The following is a 21368-nucleotide window of genomic DNA, read 5'->3' as shown; positions in this document are numbered from 1 at the left end:
CTCCGCTTCTGGTGGCAGAAGTGGGGTACGGCGAGCAGGCCAGAGCTATGACCTCCGCTTCTGGTGGCAGAAGTGGGGTACGGCGAGCAGGCCAGAGCTATGACCTCCGCTTCTGGTGGCAGAAGTGGGGTACGGCGAGCAGGCCAGAGCTATGACCTCCGCTTCTGGTGGCAGAAGTGGGGTACGGCGAGCAGGCCAGAGCTATGACCTCCGCTTCTGGTGGCAGAAGTGGGGTACGGCGAGGAATCACATTTTCTCTGCGTGGCCTTGACGTGCCGAGATGAGAGACTGACCCACCCCCAAGGCTCTGTGGGCTCAGCGGAGAGGGAGGCTGCCACTTGGCCAGCCCAGCTCCCTTGCCTGTTGTCTAGAGTCTGAGGGAGGCCGGTCCCCTGCTGGGGCAGCTCAGGGGTGTCTCAGGACGAGAGGCTCCTTCCTCTTGGGGGGTGGTGGTGGTGGTAGAGATCCTCCTAGCCAGCACACGGGGGGGCCTCAGAAGCCTACCGGTTGGGCACTGTTTTGCCCTGCTCTTTGGTTCACTACTGAAACGATGAGAGCAAACCTAGTGTTTGACATCTGCACACTTCTTCAGTGGCCACAGCAGTTTCACGACGAACTCAGTTTGTCCCTTTAAGGCCAGCAGGCCAGATATTCTCCCTGTGGTGTCTGTGAGAAGGCTGCAGCTGAGAGCCGCTAAGAGCCGCCCTGCGTCCTTCAGCCGTTAAGTGCTCGGTGCTGGCAGGAAGGGCATCAGGGGGCCTGGCTTCTAGCTCTTTGATGGTTGCCTGTCAGCCAACAGCGGCCTGACCCCCGACTCCCAGAGCCCTTGTTTGATAGCATCTTACCAAACCAGAAGCTTCCTTTTTAAATATACTTATTCACTAGTGTGTCTACTCCATCTCATTGTAAGATATTTGGCTTAAACCAGCCCAAACCCCTCGTTACTAATATTTTGGAGAAGCGAGTCTTTCTGGACAGAGACCTATGGGAAAACCACCACCAATAGCAAACGGAGCGCATCTCAGAACCAGACTTGGGGTCCAGCCAGTCATTGTCAGAGGCGCCAAGTGCCCGGATTGGACTAGCTGTCTGGTGGGTGCAGGGCCTACCAATGCAGGCCCGCAGTCCAACCACCCTCTTCCCTGATCTGGGGAGTCTCCAGAGTGACCGTTTCTGAAGTGGGTCCCCCGACAGGTGTGGGAGTGTGGCTGGCTGGCTACAGGAGTGGGTTTTGCTCAGAAATGACAGGCCACTCATTTCACAATTGATGTCTCAACGTCGTGCTGGTCAGTCTGCGCTGGGAGGACTCTGTCCCCTGCTAGGCCTGGCACATAACAGACACTCAGCAAATATTTGCTCAAGGAACCACACTGGCAACCAAAGGAAGGGTCACCAGGGAGGCAGATGGTCATCTGAAGGAGTGGGCCTGGAGAGGGGACACAGGAATCGGGAGCGTTTGGCCCTGTATCACGGGCCCTGCTCAGAACATTGACTGGGAAAGCACATGGTGCAGGTCGGGAGGGGAGGCTTGAAGTTAGGAAGGTTTGGATTGATCAGGGGAGGAGATCCCCACAACCACCATCACCCTATTCACTATCTGGCAATTTTGTTGCAGCTCCTGGTGATAGATTCCAATCTAGACCCAGGGTAGGGCATTGTAACCAACCAAGATTCTCTCCTGCCCTCCCGCCTGGGAGATGAGGCAGCAGGAGCAGACGTCTGGCTCCTTGGCAGGCACGCCAGCCTTCCGAATTCTTGATCTGTGCCGGTGGAACGGGCTGGGGGCTACCACAAAGTCAGAGAGACGAGTAAGGATCTGTCAGCAGGGCTTCCATCTTCTAGAGCTCAGACCTCAGGGCCTGCATCCAGGAGGCAGGGCTCTGAGCTCATCTCAAAGGCATCCTGGCTGCATTCAGGAGGGCGTGGCACCTCCCGTAAAAGGTTCTTACCAATCGTTTGAAGGCATCTGGGTTTATCGCTGTTTGGTTTCAGAGACACTCCCAGCCTTCCACGGGCCTGTGTACACACTCAGACGATTTCTAGAAGACCCTTCTTGAGGCTTTTTCCTGTTCTAAACAGTCCCACAGCGACTTTCTGGTCCACCATGGCCTCCCTCCTCTCCCTCTTCTTCCTATAAACTCCGTATTTCCAGCTTCTGTAATCTTTCTTCATAGAAGGGCCTTCCGTCAGCTATCTGTCAGCCATGGCTGGGACCCTGCTAGAAATTCTACCCTGCCCTCTGGAGTCCAGCCGTGGAAAAAGGGGCAAAACTATAGCAAAAGTCCCCTTCCATCCTAACACTTATAGTTGATCGTATCCCTGGGCTGACTGAGGTCACCCCATAAAGGCCCCAGCCTGTGCCAACTCTTTGAGGTCCTCCTTTTACTCCTTCAATAGTACGCTCTCAAGGAATGTTTTCCACCCGACTCAGGAAACTCTAACGTTCCCTTCTGAGGGGCCAGAGTCCAAGCCAGGTGCCTGACGACCCAGAGTGGGGCCGAGTTCAGGCTTCTAGAGAATGCTCGTCTCGCAAGGTGGGGTGAGATAAAGCACTGCTCAAAGCCCCACGCTACACGCCCTCAGCCTCCAGCATTCCAGCTTCCAGCCTGAGCGTTTCTCCCAACTAGGCTCCAAACCACAAAGGCAAGAAACATACCAACATAAGATCATAACCAGGTGTTTATTTGCACAATCCCCTACTGTCCAACCAAGTTACTAAGTTGTAAGTGCCCACCAAGAAACGACTAAAGGTCTTACTGCAACTTGGGTCTGGAGGTTTTTAATCCTTTTTTAGTTCAACATAAATGAGAAAGAAAAAAAATACTCTGACATTTTCAAAGAACAGAAATAGGAAAGTATGTTCATATACATTCAACATATACTGCGCATATTGGTCACTACAATACAAAGCGATGATCTTTTAAAAGTGTAGTTCGCAAGACGGCACGGTTAATAGGCTCACTGGCTTTCGTCTGGGTGGTCACAGGGGGGCGGCAGTCTGCTCGGTCCATCAGCACCGTGAACAGAACAGGCTGAGCACGTGGTGGGAGGCCAGCATGGGAAGTGCAACGAGCCCGGAGAAGTCAACAGTGGCTGTCTGGGCTATCTCGGTTGCTTCCAGAAGGTGAGCAGCTGGTGGCCCCACCAAGTGGAGGGGATTTGGGGACCAAGGAGACACGGAGAGATCCCAGGAAAGGCTCTTGCACTGCAGAAACCCACTCGAGGGATACCGGGTCCAGGAGCTGAGCTGCCAACATCAGTGAGAAGGACAAGCTGCACGGGGATCCTGTCAGCAACGCCAGGATGGCCATGCTGGGAACCCGCTTTCTTCTGTGCAAATTCAGGATGAAAGACTAGGAGGTGCCGGGGGACCTTTTACTCTGCTTTCCCAGCAAAATGGATCAAGAGTCGGGATATTTAACACCTCTTCCTTGTTTTGAAGATCGGAAGGCGATAACCCAGATCCTCTGTCAGCCCCCAGCCAGCAGAGAAGACTTTGGTTTCTAACAGCGAAGAAAAATAAAGATAATGACACAAATAATAGCTATTGCATATGCACTGCTTCAGCTGGGGGAAAGGAGACCACTACATCTGTCACTGGCACGAGTGAGAGCGGCTCACAATTACAAGGTCTAAATAAAATACTTTGAACAAAAGGTGCAAGTCACAATTCAAATAGAACAGAATCTGGTTAAACATTTCTCTTTTAAACAAAAATTCCTTTTGTTTTTATTTATTAATAATAATAATAACAATAATAATAACAATAATATCAACATTTACCAAAAACAATTCCTACATGATCAAGAATTAAAATAGGGGCTGAGGATGCCCAGGGAGAAGGAGAAGTTAGGAGAGAGGCAGGACCCAAGACAATCTCCTGTTCTTCTTGCCTGTGACAAAGAGGCTGAAAAGGAAAAGCATTATATGTATGTATATATGGATGTATACATATACGTCCATACATATATGTGTGCATATATATATGGAGCAACAATCCTTGTTACAGCACAATATAAAATGAGAATAAAAGGTGACACAAAAGCATAGTGTACCACTGTCGGGTGTTCAGTCCACGGGTAGAACCAGCAGGATGATAAAGGCAACCAACTTTCCAGGTTGTAAGAGGGGAGCCGAGTTACACACCAAACAGATGTTCTAACTGGCAACCCATGAACGCCAGGCCACTCGCAGCCTCCGTGCTAACATTCTCATATGACCTTGGCTGGGCCAGACGTGTTTTTCAGTGGATCCCAGCAGCAAAGACCTCTCCAGGTTCCAGGCTTGGGGTTTCTCTTTTTGCTCTCCAAGGGCCAAAGGCTGTCATCCCTTCCTCTGTCTCTTTCTCCAGCTGCTAAGATTCCAGAGGATGTTACCCTCTAGCTGCTGCTCCTGCGGAAGAGCAGTGCAGGGACTGGAGGGCGCTCTGTGGACGGAGGCCAGGGAGGGGAGTGGCTCTGCGCCCCCGGCCACCGTACACTAACTGCTTTGCTCTTCTGTCTCAAAAAAAGGAAAGAAAGGAAGAAAAAAAGAAAGAAAATCACCTCCAAAAGAAAACATACTTAAAAAAAAAAAACAATCAAAAATAATCCAAACCAAAACCAAACAAAACCACCAACTCAAATACACCAAATACACTTTCACGAAAGGTGGCGAACATGGATTTCCTGTTTATTTCCTTGGTGACTTGGTCATACAGGCGAACGTGGCAAAACCCCCCTCAGAACCCAAAAGAACAGCACGCTGATGAACCAAATGTGAGGAAAGGAGCCGACATTCTGGGTGGAGGGAAACACAATGGCAACTTGGCGCAATGCTGCTAGATACTGTTGGTTTAAAGTCAACCTTTTCATTCCCGCGCAGTACATAAACCTGCAACAGAGCAGCAGACACAGAGAATTAGTTTCAAAAGAGAGAGACTCATATATTCCACTGAAAACTTAAAAAAGAAAAAAAAACATAGGTGCGCTTTACCTCAGATATTTAAAGAGTTCTGCCTAGTATGGATTTGCCAGGTGGCTTAACTTTCATCAAGTCTTTTCTGTCAATGAATTTTCAAAGACAGAACCGATACTACCTGCTGTGTGCGTTTAGGCGTTACTCCAGCCAGACTGGACTGTTTATCCGTTCTCTACCACTGGCCTCTGATCACACATTTCTGGAATATTTTGCCACTTGCAGCACAGCCTTAACAAAATCTGGCTGGCCATGTTTTCTTGCTGAATTTCATCCTTCAGGACTGCGTTCAAGGGTCACCTCCTTTCCCATTACCCTGGCCAGAGGTCCCGTCTGTCCTCTGAAGCCCTAAGCTCACTTACTCTGTGGAGGCTGTGGCCCCTATAACACGTCTTATCCCCCATAATTCAACCAAGGGACTATGGCCAGCATCCACCCCCAAACAACTAGCGTAGTGCTTAATGAAGGAACAGGAAGACACAAAGACCTTGATGGGAAGAGTGGCGTTGTCAAGTTCACTGGCTCAAGTTCACATGGAAGGAATCTCCTGAATGGGATCAGGAGCTGGTACTGGGCCAAAGGGCTGGTTTGGCCCCAGCCAGGGTGATACTCACTCTCCATCTTTTGCTACACGCCTGCCTGTTCCATGCTGAAGGAGACCTCGGGGTGCTTGTAGCTGAGCAGTATGTCTGTAATACACGTGGATGGGTAGCAAGAGGCGTTTAAATGCTGGCTGCCATCAGTCAGGTCTGGATGCTCATGACCTCCAAGACTCTCCCCGCATTCTGCAAGACCAGAAGCAACATGGGAGATGTGCAGGCAGCGGGGTGGTAGGTGGGCAAGAGGTAGACGGAGGTGGAGGAGAAGTCTGAACCTTCCGTAGCCCGACTCCCAGCCCTGAACTCTAGCTCAGAGCAGGCCCTCGGTCTGGCTAGTGACCGTGGCTGGGTGCCAGGCTCCTTCCTGTTGTCCCCAGTGTCCGTTTTTCCCTCTTCCTTTACAGTCTCCCACCGTCGAGCACCGTCAGCTCCTGTGGTGTGGAGGACACCCTCGCGGCTGGCAGACACTGACTCCTGGGCACGCTCTGTACTCAGGACACTGGCCTAAGCACTTTAAACCCCCCAAGCTAGTTAATGCTCACAGCACAATCTAGGACAGGGGCTCTGTTGTTTCTGTCCCTTTACAGGGAGGACCCTGGGGCTCAGAAAGGTTAAGCGCCTTGACCTGTGGAGCCGGTAAAGGGCACTGAGAATTTACCGCAGACCTGCCCACTCCCGAGCCCGGGCTTTATAGCAACTATGATACCCTCCCTCTACTGGTCCTAAAGGGAGACAGACATGAGGACACGGTGCCCTCTAATCAGAACCAGAAAAAGCGTTATGGAAGGAGCATGTTAACAGCGCGCTGCAGACAGAAGCGTGACGCCCCTGCCCCCGACCCGGAGCTCGGTGCGCGAGGACTGCGGAAAGGCTGCGTCCAGACAGAACCCCTTGCGGATGCCGTGGCTCCCCATGGGCTGTTTGTACAAGAGGGGAGTAGTCCCTGGTGACCATGGAAGGCGGGCCCCTCCAGGAGCTTCTCCGGGCTGCCCCACGCGTAACACCCCTCACCCTCATTCTCCCCATCCTGGAACTGCTGGCTCCCCATGAGCGAGGACTGACTGAGAACCGCATCTGACATCCGGGCAGAACTAAGTGCTTTCCCAGCCACGAGACTCATGCCAGGCAAGTTATCCAGCTGCACCTGCAGGAAACAATTAGGGAAAGAAGTAAGGATATCAGAAAACGCGCCACCCTCAGGGACCCCTAGAGACAGCTGTGCCCTCCAAAAGAGCCCAGGCAACGGCCGGCCTCAAGCACCAGCCCCAAGCACTACCACCCAGACTCCCTTCCTCTGCAGGGCCATCTAAAGGGGGATGCGCCAATGGTGACCGCGCGGGAAGCTGAGGCTGGGGCTGGGGGTAGGGTGGGAAGGGAGGGGCACGGTGAATCTCAGCTGGTGGTCAGATGCCCTTGACATCTACATGGCCTTCCAGTGCCAGGTTTCTGACCTATCTCATCACCATGAGGAGTCTGTCTTAGGACAGCACTGCCAACAGCACTCTGTGTGAGCATGGGAATGTTCTGTACCTGCCCCGTAGGAAGCCAGCAGCCACAAGGGCTACTGAGCCCTGAAATGTGACTAGTGTGACTGAAGAACTCAGTTTTCAATTTTATTTTGTTTTAATTACATTTAAAATTGAAAAGCCACACGTGGTTGGTTGCTGCTGTATTAGACAGTGCTGCCTACGAGTCTGCCCTAAGGAAACAACGCTTTGCCCGGAGTGGATTAGCTCCCTTATCTGAAGAAATTCAATGTAGCTGCCAGAAAACTAACCAAGAGCCTGAAGGCTCATTTGCTGGGGCCCGAGTTTCGACTGTCTGGGGAGAAGTTCAGTAACTAAGACCAGAGGAAACAGACGGCAACCGTTCTTGATTCCTCAGTCTCAAATGTGGAGCTCAGATTCTACGGAGATTCTCCTGGAGTTCAGGATTGCTTGTTACGGTGATTCAGAGAAATGCTCCCTTAGTGCCCGGAGGCGCTGGACTCTGGCTGAGGAGAAGGAGAGTAGATGCTACCCCGCATTCCTAAGTTCTGTTTTCAAGGATCCCACTTCCGAAAAGCAGGAGGGGGCCAACATACATAAGCATCGTCACTGTTCTGGATCGTGTGGTGTCTCTGGAGGGTCCGGGGCCTGTGGTGTTCACTGACTGAGGGGTGTGCTGGGTACCCAAGTCCATTGTGATCTGGTAGCTCCATTGCTTGTCCTGGAGAACTTCTATCCATGCAGTTCCCTAGGACAGACTCTGAGGGGACAGAGCAAAACAGGGTCAGCAGACCTAGAGTTTCTCCCAACACTGGCAACTCTCACCAAAGAAATGTCTCGCAAGGGACAGCGGGCAATGGTGAGGGCCACGTGCGCACTCTCCGCTCGTCCTCAGCTGGCTGGTGATGCTCAGAGGAGCCTGGACCAGCCTGCCAACCCTGAGTCTTAACAGCAAAGCCGAGGCGCTCTCTTGCAGGGATCACACCCTTAGGAGAAAAAAAATCCCACATATCAGTGGTTGGCTGGATCACACTGAACCTTTTCTTTTTTTCTTCATTTCTCTGTTGATTTGACAGTGCTATGTTCCCACACCTAGATGCACAGAAGAATCATTCTTGGAGCTTTCAGGACCTCTAGCCTAGGAGGATGGCCTCCATCCTGTGGACGCCTCTCTCCCCTTCCTTGGCTTCCCCTCTGTACACCACCCAGTCCCCTCCTCTCCTCCTCTGACTGCTGGCCCCAGCTCCTTCGCTCTTCACATTTCTATCCTTGACCGTCTCTCTCTCCCCACACTTACTTTGGCAGTATCATCTATTTTCACGACTTCAACTACACTGCTTCTCTATAAAGAATTATAGAAATGCTCTTTTAAGCTCCAGATCCAAAATTCTAACTATTTGCTAGCTATCTTTCAACCTGTCCAATTCAATTGGACTCAACATGTCCAATTCTAAACTCATCAGCTTTCCCCCACAATCTCTTTCAGACATCCTGGTTTTGGTGCCTACTTTCCTAATCTTCTGGGTATGATGAGCTTGTGCAGTTCACATTGATTCCTTACTCCTGGTTCCACATCATCTTAAGTCAGAAGAATGTGCCCCTCCAATGTTGGCCGCTTCAGTCTCTTTCTTACTAATCTCACTGCTTCCACTGAAATCCTGTTACCTCTTGCCTGGATCACTATAAAAGCCTCCTAACCATCCCTCTAGCACCGTCCTACAAAGACTAACCTTTCTATAGGGGAGCCCCAAACCCCTCATTTTCTTTTTTTTTTTTTTTGCTGTACGCGGGCCTCTCAGTGTTGTGGCCTCTCCTGTTGCGGAGCACAGGCTCCGGACGCACAGGCTCAGCGGCCATGGCTCATGGGCCCAACCGCTCCGCGGCATGTGGGATCTTCCCGGACCGGGGCACGAACCCGTGTCCCCTGCATCGGCAGGCGGACTCTCAACCACTGCGCCACCAGGGAAGCCCCCTCATTTTCACAACACCGTCCCAGCCTCTCTTTCCATGAGTACGCCACACGGCTCTCCTCTACATTCTAAGCTCTGGTCAAATGGGACCATGGACAGTTCAATGCATTTGCTCTCACTGTTCTCTCTCTCTGGAAATGCTTGATTCTTTTACTTCCATTCCTGCCAATCCGAATCAACTCATCCTTCTAGGTCCAGCTCAAATGTTATAATTTTTATGAAAACTTCCCTTTCAAACAGAAATAGATCTTTCCTTCCTTTAAATGTCAGAAGACTCTATTGGACTCTGATTACTCTGATGTTATTCCTGGCACCATCTTCAACTGCATACTTGTCTTAAGTATTCATACTAAACTGTAAATTCTTTGAGGACAAGCCCTCATGTATTCTATGCATGTTCGTGAGCCTTCACTATTCCAGAACATTGTCCTCTTCCCAGTGTTTAATAATAATCTCTTTAACTGATATTAATAAACACTCTCTTAATGTGGGTTAGCCACCTGTCAGAGTCATATAACCCTGTGGACTGGATTTTGGAGAGAAAGAGGAATTCATGAAGACTGAGTATTTCTTCTTCTTGACCAAGGATGGTCAAGAAGAATACCAGGACCACACCTAAGTTGACAGGATCCTCCTGGTGGCACTTCTGGCTCCAGTCCTCAAGAGCCTAGAACTTCAACGTACGTTTTCTTTGCTTGGTTGGTTTTTCTGGGTTAAAGCTCCCTGGCAACTATTGGGCTCATCTCCTGATGAACTGTACCTTAGCAAGACCAGGTTTTTAAACAAATTTTAATAGGAAATACAGTCCTAATGCTACCATCCCAGTATCTATTTGAATAACGAAAGTAAAATGCGCTGCTTGAGTGATGGTTAAAGGGTTTCAGGTCTCTATATTCAAATGGTCTCCGTAACCATCAAGGTGAGGCCTGGGTTCAGGGGCTGAGGCAGGACGGGAAGGGAGGGGAGCAAAGTGACACGCACGTTGCTGGTAATGCAAAACACTCTGGAGAAAAGTGAAAGGATGGGAGCTTCCAAACTACCAAAAATGAAGTCAAGTGAGAAATCTTTTGAAAGTTCTTTGAGCAAAGAGGTCAAAGGAAGAGCCAGGAGCCACCTCTTTTGCTACTGAAAGCTAAAAGCCAGCAGTGAGGGGAAGATAAAAGAAAGCCTACGCCAGGACTTGCTCTGTGGGATTAGGTCACCCATCCTACCCACCCAGCCCGATTCCTCTCAGTGGACATAGCTCATGTGCTGGCCGCAGGGCCAAACAAAAGCCACCGGCAGGAAGTGGTGCAAGGCTGCCTCTGTGGAGTGAGGGACTGGCTCTTGAGTCTGCTTTGCCGGGAAGGAACACGAATAGCTGCCTCTTACTTTTCCGAAGTGTTTTCTAATGCCTACACTTTCTTCTTGGATAGCTAACCCCATCCACTCAATTCCCTGGGGCTCCCTTTTTCTGGACTACAGAGCTGGATGCAAATCTCATGAGCTGCACCTCCTTGCTCTCCCAAAGACAAACACGAGAGCTCTCCTGTTTAAAGATTTTTAAAGGATGATTATCAAACGTGAGGAAATGGCAAGGCTAACAGCATGTATAAGCCCTGGTTCTTGACCTTCAGTTCCTTCCCACCTCTTCCAGAGGCCTCACTGTGTTTATCTGATATGTATGCTGAATCTCCCTCCCCCAACCCACCTCTCTTTTTTAAATCTATTTTTATTCCTGAGAATGGGGTTTCTCCAAACCCAAACACCTACCCTCCTTTGGGCCCTGCCTTTGAGAAGGTCCCATGGATTCTGTCCTCCTAGTCTGCTCTCTTCACAGCCTTTGGGTCTGATGCCAACACACCCGAAAGTGCCACCAAGACAGAGCAAGCTATTGCTTGACAAATCACATGACGAGCCTTCCTGACTCCCTGGCCTAGAGCTCAGAAGCACTAGCTTTGGGGTCAGGAAGACCTGGGCTTGGATCCTGGCTTCACCAGGATTCCTGAGGTGGGGGATCCTGGGCAAGTTAACTGACTTCACTGGGTCTCAGTCTCTTCATCTGTAAAACAGGACCTACTCCACAGGTGGGTAAAGGGCTTACTTGAGCTTGGTACTCTGTTATGAGCTCAGTAAAGACTCATACTCATTTCAGAGATGTTACTTCTGAGTGGATGGGGCACAATGAACCAGTTGACAAAAACAAACAAGAAAATGATTTTATCACAGAATCCTACTTCCAGAATTATGGGGGCAATTTACCCATAGGTAAGTGAACAAGTGAGTCACTGAAACTTTAATTTCCAGGAAAGAAGCCTCTGGTTTAGGAGCGACAAATGGAAGTTAAAAACTAGACGAAAGGGAGCTCCCTGGCGGTCCAGTGGTTAAGACTCGGCGCTCTCATTGCTAGGTCCCAGGTTCAATCCCTGGTAGGGGAACCAAGATCCTAGAAGCCTCGAGGCACAGCCGAAAAAACCAAACTAAACCAAACCAAAATCAATCAAACAAACAAACTAGATGAAAAAGAAGCCTATTAAGGACTTCCCTGGTGGCACAGTGGTTAAGAATCCGCCTGCCAATGCAAGGGACACGGGTTCGAGCCCTGGTCCGGGAAGATCCCACATGCCACGGAGCAACTGAGCCCGTGTGCCACAGCTACTGAGCCTGCGCTCTACGGCCCGCGAACCACAACTACTGAGCCCACGTGCCACAGCTACTGAAGCCCGCGTGCCTAGAGCCCATGCTCCACAACAAGAGAAGCCACCGCAATGAGAAGCCCGCGCACCACAACGAAGAGTAGCCCCCGCTCGCTGCAACTAGAGAAAGCCCGCGCGCAGCAAGAGAAAGCCCGCGCACAGCCAACAACAACAACAACAAAAGCCTATTAATAGGAGTTGGGTAACAAACCAGGGCTCTGTCTGTTCAAATTTCAATGTAACTCACAGGTCGAAGATCTGGAAGGACTGGCATCTTTTGCTTGGCAGATATAACTGAGAAGGGGTAGAATGGGAGGCAAGGAGGCATAAAGAAAAGAATATGACTAGGAATTCGGGAAACTTGAAGTCAGGTTCCAACTCCATCACAAACAGTGTATGAACCTGAATAAGTCATTTAATCTCTCCTAACCTCAGTTTCCCTATCTGAAAAATGAGGGTTGTTTGGGGGCTCAAGAGCTAACACATGTGTAAGGGTCTTTAATAAACTGTAAAGGACTACACAAGAAAAGTATTTTTAGTAAGAATGTTGAGTCCTGCGTTTAGAAGTCCCCTGTGACACTCTATAGGTGAGACCCTCTGACCAGTCTGGCAGCTGCGGGGGCGGGGTGGGGGAATGTGGGCATGTGTGTAAACAGACCAAGCCACTGGCCAAGGAACGGGAAATTCGGGCTCAAATCTTTGGCCTTCTTTATGCCAATTCAGCAGCTGGAGGAACTATGGAGCTCACCACAGGATATATAAATAATGCGGAAAGAGGACTGCTGGGGGCAGAATTCTCGGGTATTTACCCAAGTAAACCAGAGACAGTACAGGAGGAAGGATGATCATCTGATCACGCAAGGGGAATAATTACACAAACGGACCCAAAGCGCAGCGCCCACCTACCCAGGGAACCTCGGGGCAGCTTGCACAACTCTGTTGAATCTGTCAATGTTGACTCATCCTTTACTCATTTACTGGGTTTTAAGGGAAAATGAGAGAAGTGACATGCTGTGCACACCCCTCCTAGAGGTTCTGAGGGGTAAACCCTCCCAGTCCCCGTCATCATTTGACTCCTCTGAGGCCTGAGTCCACCAATGCTGCTGAAGCTGAGCAGGCTCCGAGAAGAGGATGCAGTTTTCTTTGTGAGTTCAAGCTGGTAATCTCACTGTGTAAACCGGTTATGCTATCATATTTATTTGCAAAGTAAAAAAAAAAAAGTGTATGTAATACTACAGAGGGAAGATAAACCTTACTTCTACTTCTGGAGTGGCAGACAGGAGATTACAGGCAGCATGGGGCATGTCTAGCCCTGAACCTTCTACACATTACAAAGAGACCTTTGGCATGTTGCCTGCTCAGCGCTCTGGCAGTGCCTGGCCCCGCGCTGATTGGTGGCATACATACGGCCGTAAGAGAAATAGGTAAGCATGGCCGCTGATACGATGGCATGTAATTTTCCTTGACTAACACCAGCAATCCCTGATAATCGACCCTTAAGAAATTTTAGAAAGATGCCAGTAGCTCTGCTCGTTATAATTATACCTCTTACAGCACTCATTACGTAGCGCTTCATTTAAGGCCATTTCTGAGCTTGTCTCTCCCAACCCCCAGCCCCCAGTACGAGCTCCCTGAGGGCAGGTTCTCCACCTTTTCATCCCTGCATTCCCCACTGGACCTAAAATACAGTCTTGTGTTGATCTAGTCATTCAATAAATTTCGCTGAATTTGCTCTATCACAGAAGTAACACATGAAGTGTTTGGGGGCCCGTGTGTAGCTACACAGAGATGGAGGTCTCATCAGAGCAAGCAGCAGGCGTCCCCCCAACAAAGACATAAACAAGGACGGGCTGCACCCTCGTGCCTGCAGGGTGGTGGGCGGAGCACATCACAACCCTTTCTTGGCAGAAGGAACGGCAAATTATCGGATGATTCTTTGGCGATTGTAAAACTGTGAGCTCTCATGTTTTTAAAAGAGTAGAATCATGTCAGGTTAAAGCAGGAAGAGATTGTGGAGCCTAGTTTCTCCTGTAAAAGGGATCATAAGACATACGCCCAAGGTGGTTGTGAACAATAAATGAGTAACTGGCTGGAAAGCACCAAGCCCAGAGCAGACCAACTCTGAACACCTTCTCGGAGGGGGCACCTAGTTAACATCCCTCACGATGGGAGGAGCGGTTAGGCGTCGGGGTGGTCACAGGTTTAAGGTAAGGACAGTGGGGGCGCTTCAGGATAAGAAAAAATTTTAAACACACATAGGTACATCCCCGGAGGGATTCTAACTCTAACTCTGGAGTGGCTTTGGGCTTCCCTGGGCTATTTTTTCTCTATTGCATTATTTTACTATACTGGATTCTAAACTCACAGGGTAATAAACTTGGGGCTTTATTTATTAAAGATAACTGTATATATGGTTCCAAAAGTCTCAAAATAGAAGTCGAAAGAGGTTAGAAAGAGGCAAGGTGAATAGTATTCAGGAAAAGGCGTACGCCGTGGCTAAGTTAAAGAGTAAGTTGAGAGTAAACTGGGCAGAGACAGGAAGGATCATCTCTACCATACACTGGCAAGCAGGGCAGGAGCTAAGATTAGGGCTTCTAGCAAAGCTTGTATCAAAGGTCAGGAAAAGAAGATTTAAGAAAAAAGAGGGCTCTGGGGGGGGGAAGCAAAACTGATCATGAGGCAACAAGGACGGGGTAGTTTTGAGCTGAAACCTTTAGGGGTGTACTTATGGCTTGACTCTTCCAGAAATCACAAGAGATGCTTGCAGGGAATAATGGTGGCGATGGTGGCGGATGTAAGAAGTTAGGGGGAAGGAAGAGGGAGAAGTAATCGTAGTCACTCAGCTTGGGGAAGAGGTGGGAGTGACTCGTCAAAAGAATCCTGACTGCGGGCTTCCCTGGTGGCGCAGTGGTTGAGAGTCCCCCTGCCGATGCAGGGGGCGCAGGTTCGTGCCCCGGTCCGGGAGGATCCCACGTGCCGCAGAGCGGCTGGGCCCGTGAGCCATGGCCGCTGAGCCTGCGCGGCGGGAGAGGCCACGGCAGTGAGAGGCCCGCGTACAGCAAAAAAAAAAAGAATCCTGACTGCAGTTTCGGCCTGAAGCGAAGTGAACGGATTTAAAGCTGCCGGGAGCCGCTGGAGGCAGATCCTCCTCTGGATTTCAGGAAACCTTGGCCCTTACAGCTTCTACTAACTCCTTCACGTAGACTAGACTTCAAACCGACCAAGGCAGCTTGCTTCCTCCCAAAAACGTCCCTGAGACACTCCCACCCGCTGGTCTTTCCTCATGCTTCTCCCCTAAATCCAAACGGCAAAATCCTTTTCATCCACCAAGACCCAACTCAAATGTCACTTGCTGCGGGAAACCTGCCCCTGCTCTGACTGAGAACTGGTCTCTCCCTCCCCTGGTCTGCCACAGCACTTGGACCAGCCACGTCCTGCCTTCCTTCAGGCACCAGACAGACCTGCAAGCCTGCCGAAAGGGGGTTCCTCTGACAATCAGGGGACACAGGCGAATTCAAGCCCCCTGGTCTTCCTGTACATAGGAGTCACACAGGAGGGAAAAGTGAAGGGAATTCAGAGAGAGTATTTTTGAAGAAAAATATTGCAAAAGGTTATTTTCACACACGGCAATCCAGGGTGCGGGTGGGGAGTGTGCACTACTGTGTGCTCGCTCGCTCGTTCCCCGAGCCTTGCACACCCAGCGTGTGCTCAGCGAGTGTCTGCTGGCGTGAAGTGAGTAGCTCTCGGGTTCAGTGCTACTCCCGAGCTGTGGGCCCTGGGGGCAAATCACTTAATCTGTGCCTCAGGTGTCTCACTGGTAAAGTGGGGACAGTAAGAGTTGTGAGGATTAGACAAATTCATGTGTGAACAGCATCTGGTGTCTGGCACATGGAAAGCACTACGGAAGTGTCAGCTTTTCTCCTTTTCTGGTGAAAGCTGTCATTCGCACAGGAAGCTTTCCCACAGCATCCCTGATGCCGTCAAGCTGCCTCTGCTAGAACACTCCCAGCCACAGGAAGCTCCCAGGCTGCTGAGCAGCCTATTCTGGAAAGTTCTCAGGAAGGTCTTCCCCAGGGAACTGAAATCTGCTGCAACTTCTATCCTGATCTTGGTTCTGCCCCATGATATGACCCCATACCTTTTCCATCTGACAGGTATGATAGCTCTCCTGAGTTTTTTCCCCCAAGCCTAAACATCCCCAAGTCTGTCAGCCAATCCACATAGGGCCTGGCTCCGAAACCTCCCACCATCCTACGTCTGCCTAAAAACACAGCAGCCACAGGTGGACACGACACGTCTGACTGGTGCGGACCTCAAACCAGATGGCACCCATCTGCCCAAAAGCCCAGGATTTAACTGGAGTTTTATGGAACCACATCCCTATCAGTGCTTAATGAGCACAACGTGAAGGCACCAGGTCCTCTGCAGGTAAACTGATTTAGAGCCAGGTCTTCCATCCTGCTCTGTGCCAGCGGACCCAGTTCCCCCAGGAGTTGAGTTTTGTGTGCTGACTTTAAAAGGACAGGGCAGGAGAGGCAGGCAGCTTCAAGAAGGGGAGGATGGGAGAAGTGCCCAGCTTCGGGGTTGTATATTTCATGGAGAAACTCGTTTTCAAGATCTGTGATGATGGGAGGGATGTCAGTCCAGATTTCGAGTAGGGTGAATGCCATGACACGAGTGGAACAATGTCTTCTGGGTATAAGTTACTGACAGTAATCCCAATCTCCTCCCAAATGAAAATGAATGTACTCGCTAATTATACAGTGATACTAAATGAAATGGCATGGGGTCCCTTATGATGCTGTAGTATTCTGTGTTTAGCTTATTAACAAAGTGACCAGAGTAATAATAATACCTCAAATTATTTACATCATACATTCAGATGATCCAGTGTGCCTCTCTCTCCCTCTCCCTCTCTCTGTGTCACATACACAAACATTATGTATAAACATAAATACATACGTGTATGTTTTAATCTTCACAAATACTCTGCAAAGGACCGTTATTCCTCCCACCCTTTTTCACAGATGAGGAAATAAGAACCTGAGGTTTAAGTGACAAGGTCACTGCATTCGTAACACAGGCATGTCCAGGACTGAGGGGCCCTGACTCTTAGTTCAACACTACTTACACTAAATCCTGTTTCCTTAGCACTGGCTGGCTTTTATTCTACCGCAGAGGTTAAAGCCAGCTATTCTGATGACAGCCGAGAAATTCTGGGTTCTAAGGAAGCACGGTACGAATGTAGGAAACAGGTAATATACCTTACTGACTGTACTATCTGTATGTTAATTGTCTATCACTCTCCTTTAAGTTTGAAAACAGATCCCCTTCCCCACCAAATACCCACTTCCTACGTGCTTCCCCCCTAACCGGTGCTGCAGGGCTTCTCAGGAATTCTTTTTTTCCTAGGAACCCAGAGTACCAGCTGAAGACAGGTAATACTGCTGAGTTAACTGAGTGAGGGCAGACTGGCCCAGGACCAGACTTGGCGGGGCTCTTACCTCGGCTGGACACCTTATTTCTATTGAACGCAGCAGCTGGCTGTCGGTACGGATGTATCCCCAACTCCTGTCCATGACTCACGGTTCCTAGTAAAGATTCAGGGTCCCCGGGCCCGCCAGTACTCAAGAGCAGGGGGCCATCGTGGCAACCTTTGGTCAACGTGTTCACGTTCTTCCTGTCCGGGAAGCCGTCCTTGGCCCCCTCACACGAGCACTCCTCCTCCATGCTCTCCGAGTGCACGAGCGCCGGCTGGTGAGCGTAACCGTGGGTCGGGGTGGGTGAGGAAACCTGCGAGATACATTCCTGCGCCCTGATTTGCAGAAGATGCTGGGGGCTGGTGTGGTGGTGGTGATAAGAGTCAGCGTTTTGATACGGTAAAGCCTGGCGCTCTGTCATACTCTGTCCCCCGAGGCCGGGAGCCAGACTCCCTGCATCCCCCTGGTTCATATGCCTGAACAGTTCTTGGTACTCTTGCTGCTGCTGCTGCTGCTGCTGCTGCTGCCGCTGCTGCCTTTTAATGAGCTGTGCAAACTCTGCTGGGGGCAGCCGAATGTCTGAGTGGCCGGTGAGCGAATGCCGGGGGGAGAGCAGTCCTTGGAGGATGTGGGGGACCTGCTGGTGTCGGGCGTAGTCCGGCGGCGTCGGGGACAGCAGGGCCTGCTGCAGCGCCGACGCGGTATAGTGCGCTGGCTGCTGATGTGCGCTGGGAGGGAAGGTGGGGAACTGGTCAAGTGGAGGGACTTTCAGGGCTTGGGTGGGAGGTAACCCCACTCCTGCTGAAGGGCTGTAGCTGCTGGGGGAACCCCGGGACTGGTCCGAAAACAGATGGGGGTGTAAATGCGCCTGGTCGTAGTTAGCAGGGGAGAACCGATTCACGTTCAAGCTGCAGACACAAAAGGGAATGAGTACCAGGCATCCATGTGACAAGTGTGCTAGACTCCCCAGGGGAATAGCTACCACGCTTCCTCAGTGGGGAGCCCCCGCTGGTACAGAGGACTGCGGTGGATGGGGCAGGGAAGATGGGGATGTATGCGTCATCCCCACCTGTCCCCTCTGGTTGAAGGTAGCAACGTCACTTGAACTATTAAGATGTACCCATCTCTTAGAATATGGGTGACAGAGAAAGAAACAATCCTAAAAGAACAGACAAGGGGAAATGGCATTTTTACCAACTCCTCTAATTGGCCACTTTCTTCTTTGCAGACATATAGTAAGGTAGCTTTGTCCTTGTCTTCCTCTGTCTCATTAGCATTTTGATCCTGGGTCAATATATAGGTTTCAAGTCCGTCCCAAGCCCACCACCCCAATTTTAATAAGGCTGAAATGAGCACAGCCCAGTCAGAACCCCTCTCCTTTCCTCCTCCTCTCTCGCCCTGCTAAGGGGCTTCCTCCCACCTAGGTCACCTGGAGAGACGGCTAGGTGACTCTGGGCCGGCTTACCTGTGGGCCTCCGCACTGTCGGCACTCAGCTGCTTGGACAAGGGCCGGTGCCCATAGCTGAAGGCGGCCATCAGGCTGGTCCGGTGCTGCATCTGAACCTGGCTGGCGCTGGGGCTGATGGACACGCCCCGGCCAGCAGAGCCTGCAGCTGTCCCGGGCATGCTGCTGAGCATGTCAACAGGCTCCTGGACTTGGATGGTCACCTGCTGTGACTGGGGAGGCTGCTGTATGCCCAAGCAGGTTAGTGCCACGCTGGGAGGAGGGGAGCAGTTCTCAGGCTGCTGCTGGAAGACTGCACTGCGGGAGGGGAAGCCTTGAAACTGGGAGGGAGATGCAGCACCTGGAGAGAAAGGAACCTCAGAGTGACCAAATGCCCGGGTTACCAGCTGGCCAGAAGTCACGGGAGCCAGTGAGGACACTTAACCTGCATACCACCCAGAGCAGTGCTTCTCCACCTCCAGGATGCTGAAGGCTCCTCTAGAGGACTCGAGAAAACACAGGCTCTCCTGGGCCCGACCCACGGAATGCTGATTCAGTAATTTGTAATTCCAGGAATTTGTCATTCCAATAAGTTGCCCAAAAGCTGGTCTGTAGATTATTCTTTGAGGAGCTCTGATCCAGGGCAGTGCTTCTCAAACTCTAATGCACATACAAATGGCCCGGGGATCTTGCTAAGATGTAGATTCTGATTCAGCGGGTCTGCGGTAAGATCTGAGATTCGACTCTTCCCACCGATGTTGGTTCGTCGGGGACCCCACTTTGGGTAGGAAGGGCCTAGAGAGCAATTCGAACTCTCCAGGGGATCTACACTGGGTGGCGTTACTTAAGAGATCCTCAGTTTTTGGAATCCTAAATGCTCAGAGTGCTGGTCTCTGAAGCCCCACACAGACTAGGGCACACTCATCTTCACCTTCATCTAAACGCCCACAAGCGAGGAGCCACGTGCCCAGTGGATCAGCAAACCCAGGCATGACGGGAGGGAAGGTTCCGGTAGTCGCCTTTCATTGGGTAGAGTTGGAGGGGGTTTTATGAAAAATATTATTAACGGTCAACCTTTACTGAGACCTGTTTTGTTCCGGAGACTATTTCAAGAATTTAACATATATATTTATTCAGTAAATAGTATTAGTATCCCTATTTCACCTTTGAGCAAGCTGAGGTGCCCAGAAGTTAACAAACTCGCCTGAGGTCTCACAGCTAAGGAGTTGGTAGAAGAAGTCAAACCAAGGCAGCCTCCCTTGAACACTACGTCACTCTGCCACCCGAATCGATCGAGGGCTTGAGGCACTCAAGGCTAGGCCTCACTTCTCCCTGCGGCACACCATGGTTCGGCATAAACCTCTGCACTCACCGTGAGGCTGGACCATGGCGCTGCTCATGGGGGGAGGGCTGTTACTGGGCGGTCTGAAGAGGTGGTTGCTGGCGTGGCTGGGGGGAGGGCTTGCAGGCTGGATCCTTAACCTTGAAAACAACAGAGCCAGATGAGCAAACGCGCTTCCGGAGGTGGCAGGGTGGCCTTGCAGTTAGTTTCCGCCATTTGACACACAGGCGGAAACTACTTCTTTGGTTTTGGTAAGACTCCAGGCTAGACAGACATGCACAGACCGCCCACCACAGTCTACTTAGAGCCGTCCACATCTTATTTCCCCAGACTTCCCAAGGGGGCAGAGGTCACTGTGGGCCTCCGTCTGGCCTCCTCTATTACTGGCGTCAGGTTACTTTGTTCACGGGGCTAAGAAAATGAAGCGGCACAGGGAGTCGGGGTTTTAGGGGGCCACGAAAACTGACACTGGCCTCCCTGCTTTTCAAGTGGGTTCTTCCAAGGTGAATGTTAGAGTCGGTCAGTATCGCCCATGAGAGTCAGGCCAACAGCTTAGGCATGAAACACCACGCTTCATTACCTCTGGAGCTGGTGGGTGAGGAGGGCGGGCTGATTCTCACACGCAGCCTGAAGGGGTGGAGAAGGCTGAGGAGGACAGATAGAATCCTGAAACAAATGCGGGAAAGGAGAGAGAACACTCGTGAGCTTGAGGATTAACGAGAGCCGTTCTCAGGAAGGGAAGAAACTCTCTGTGACCGAGGTTTATGCTACTGTTGTTCATCAAAAGGTTTGATTACCCTTACTCAAACATAGCAACCATGCATACAACTCAGCTCCTCTTTGCCCTGCGGGATCTCCTCCAAAGTTCACAGGCAAATCAGCCCGAAAGCAAACTCCAGAGAAGCTGGAGAAAAAGCAAAGAGGGAAGAGGCCTACTTGAATCTGTTGCTGGAGAATTTGATGGTGCTGCTCCTGCTGGTACAGCATGTGCTGCTGTTGGGTCTTCTCCAGGGCTCTTTCATCAATCTGCCCCCCGTACATCTTCTGCAGCTGCTCGCACTCCTGGAGGGAAAGCGGTTAATACAGATGGGATGCAGCCAGGCCCACGCCACGATGCGGATCTGCCCCCAGGTCTCACGGGCAGAAGGAGCCACACAGAAGAACAGTGTCCTTGAGGAGCAACTAACCCATTTACGTAGGCATTTGTGTACGAAATACATTCATGCTCTGTCCTGGCTGAACAAAAGGAAAACACCAAGATGGCCTGCGTACAAGCAAAGGTTCCAGTGTGAAATCTGTGTACAAAGCACATGCCACTCGAAGCTTGGTCGTCAGGAAGGCAGGAAGGAAGCCGGCCCTTTATAAAGCCTGGAGGTGCACTTCCTTCCTCTGGGAGCGCCATTCCATACCAGCTG

General features: G+C 50.8%; 1 protein-coding gene across 4 annotated transcripts in view; it reads right to left on the bottom strand.

Moving 5' to 3' along the window:
* Window positions 1-2671: 2671 nt before the first annotated feature.
* SIK3 (SIK family kinase 3) overlaps window positions 2672-21368 on the bottom strand; it is a 290388-nt gene continuing 271691 nt past the window's right edge. For 3 of the 4 annotated variants that reach the window (XM_029207075.1, XM_029207076.1, XM_029207072.1), the window contains 9 exons: window positions 20890-21015; window positions 20534-20619; window positions 19984-20093; window positions 18633-18972; window positions 17192-18075; window positions 7639-7802; window positions 6567-6699; window positions 5571-5741; window positions 4636-4872 (listed from right to left, as the gene is read on the bottom strand). In XM_029207075.1, coding sequence (XP_029062908.1) covers window positions 5584-5741; window positions 6567-6699; window positions 7639-7802; window positions 17192-18075; window positions 18633-18972; window positions 19984-20093; window positions 20534-20619; window positions 20890-21015 — 2001 coding nt within the window. In that variant the 3' untranslated portion in view covers window positions 4636-4872; window positions 5571-5583. Of the gene's footprint in view, window positions 4873-5570; window positions 5742-6566; window positions 6700-7638; window positions 7803-17191; window positions 18076-18632; window positions 18973-19983; window positions 20094-20533; window positions 20620-20889; window positions 21016-21368 lie in introns of all 4 variants that reach the window. The other variant, XM_029207073.1, reaches the window with a different exon arrangement.

The sequence above is a fragment of the Monodon monoceros genome, unplaced genomic scaffold, assembly GCF_005190385.1.
Source record: "Monodon monoceros isolate NGI ecotype Baffin Bay Population unplaced genomic scaffold, NGI_Narwhal_1 Super_Scaffold_7, whole genome shotgun sequence".
NCBI lineage: Eukaryota > Metazoa > Chordata > Mammalia > Artiodactyla > Monodontidae > Monodon > Monodon monoceros.
The sequence above is the reverse complement of the archived record's forward strand: the minus strand, read 5'-3'. Positions and strand labels throughout refer to the sequence as shown.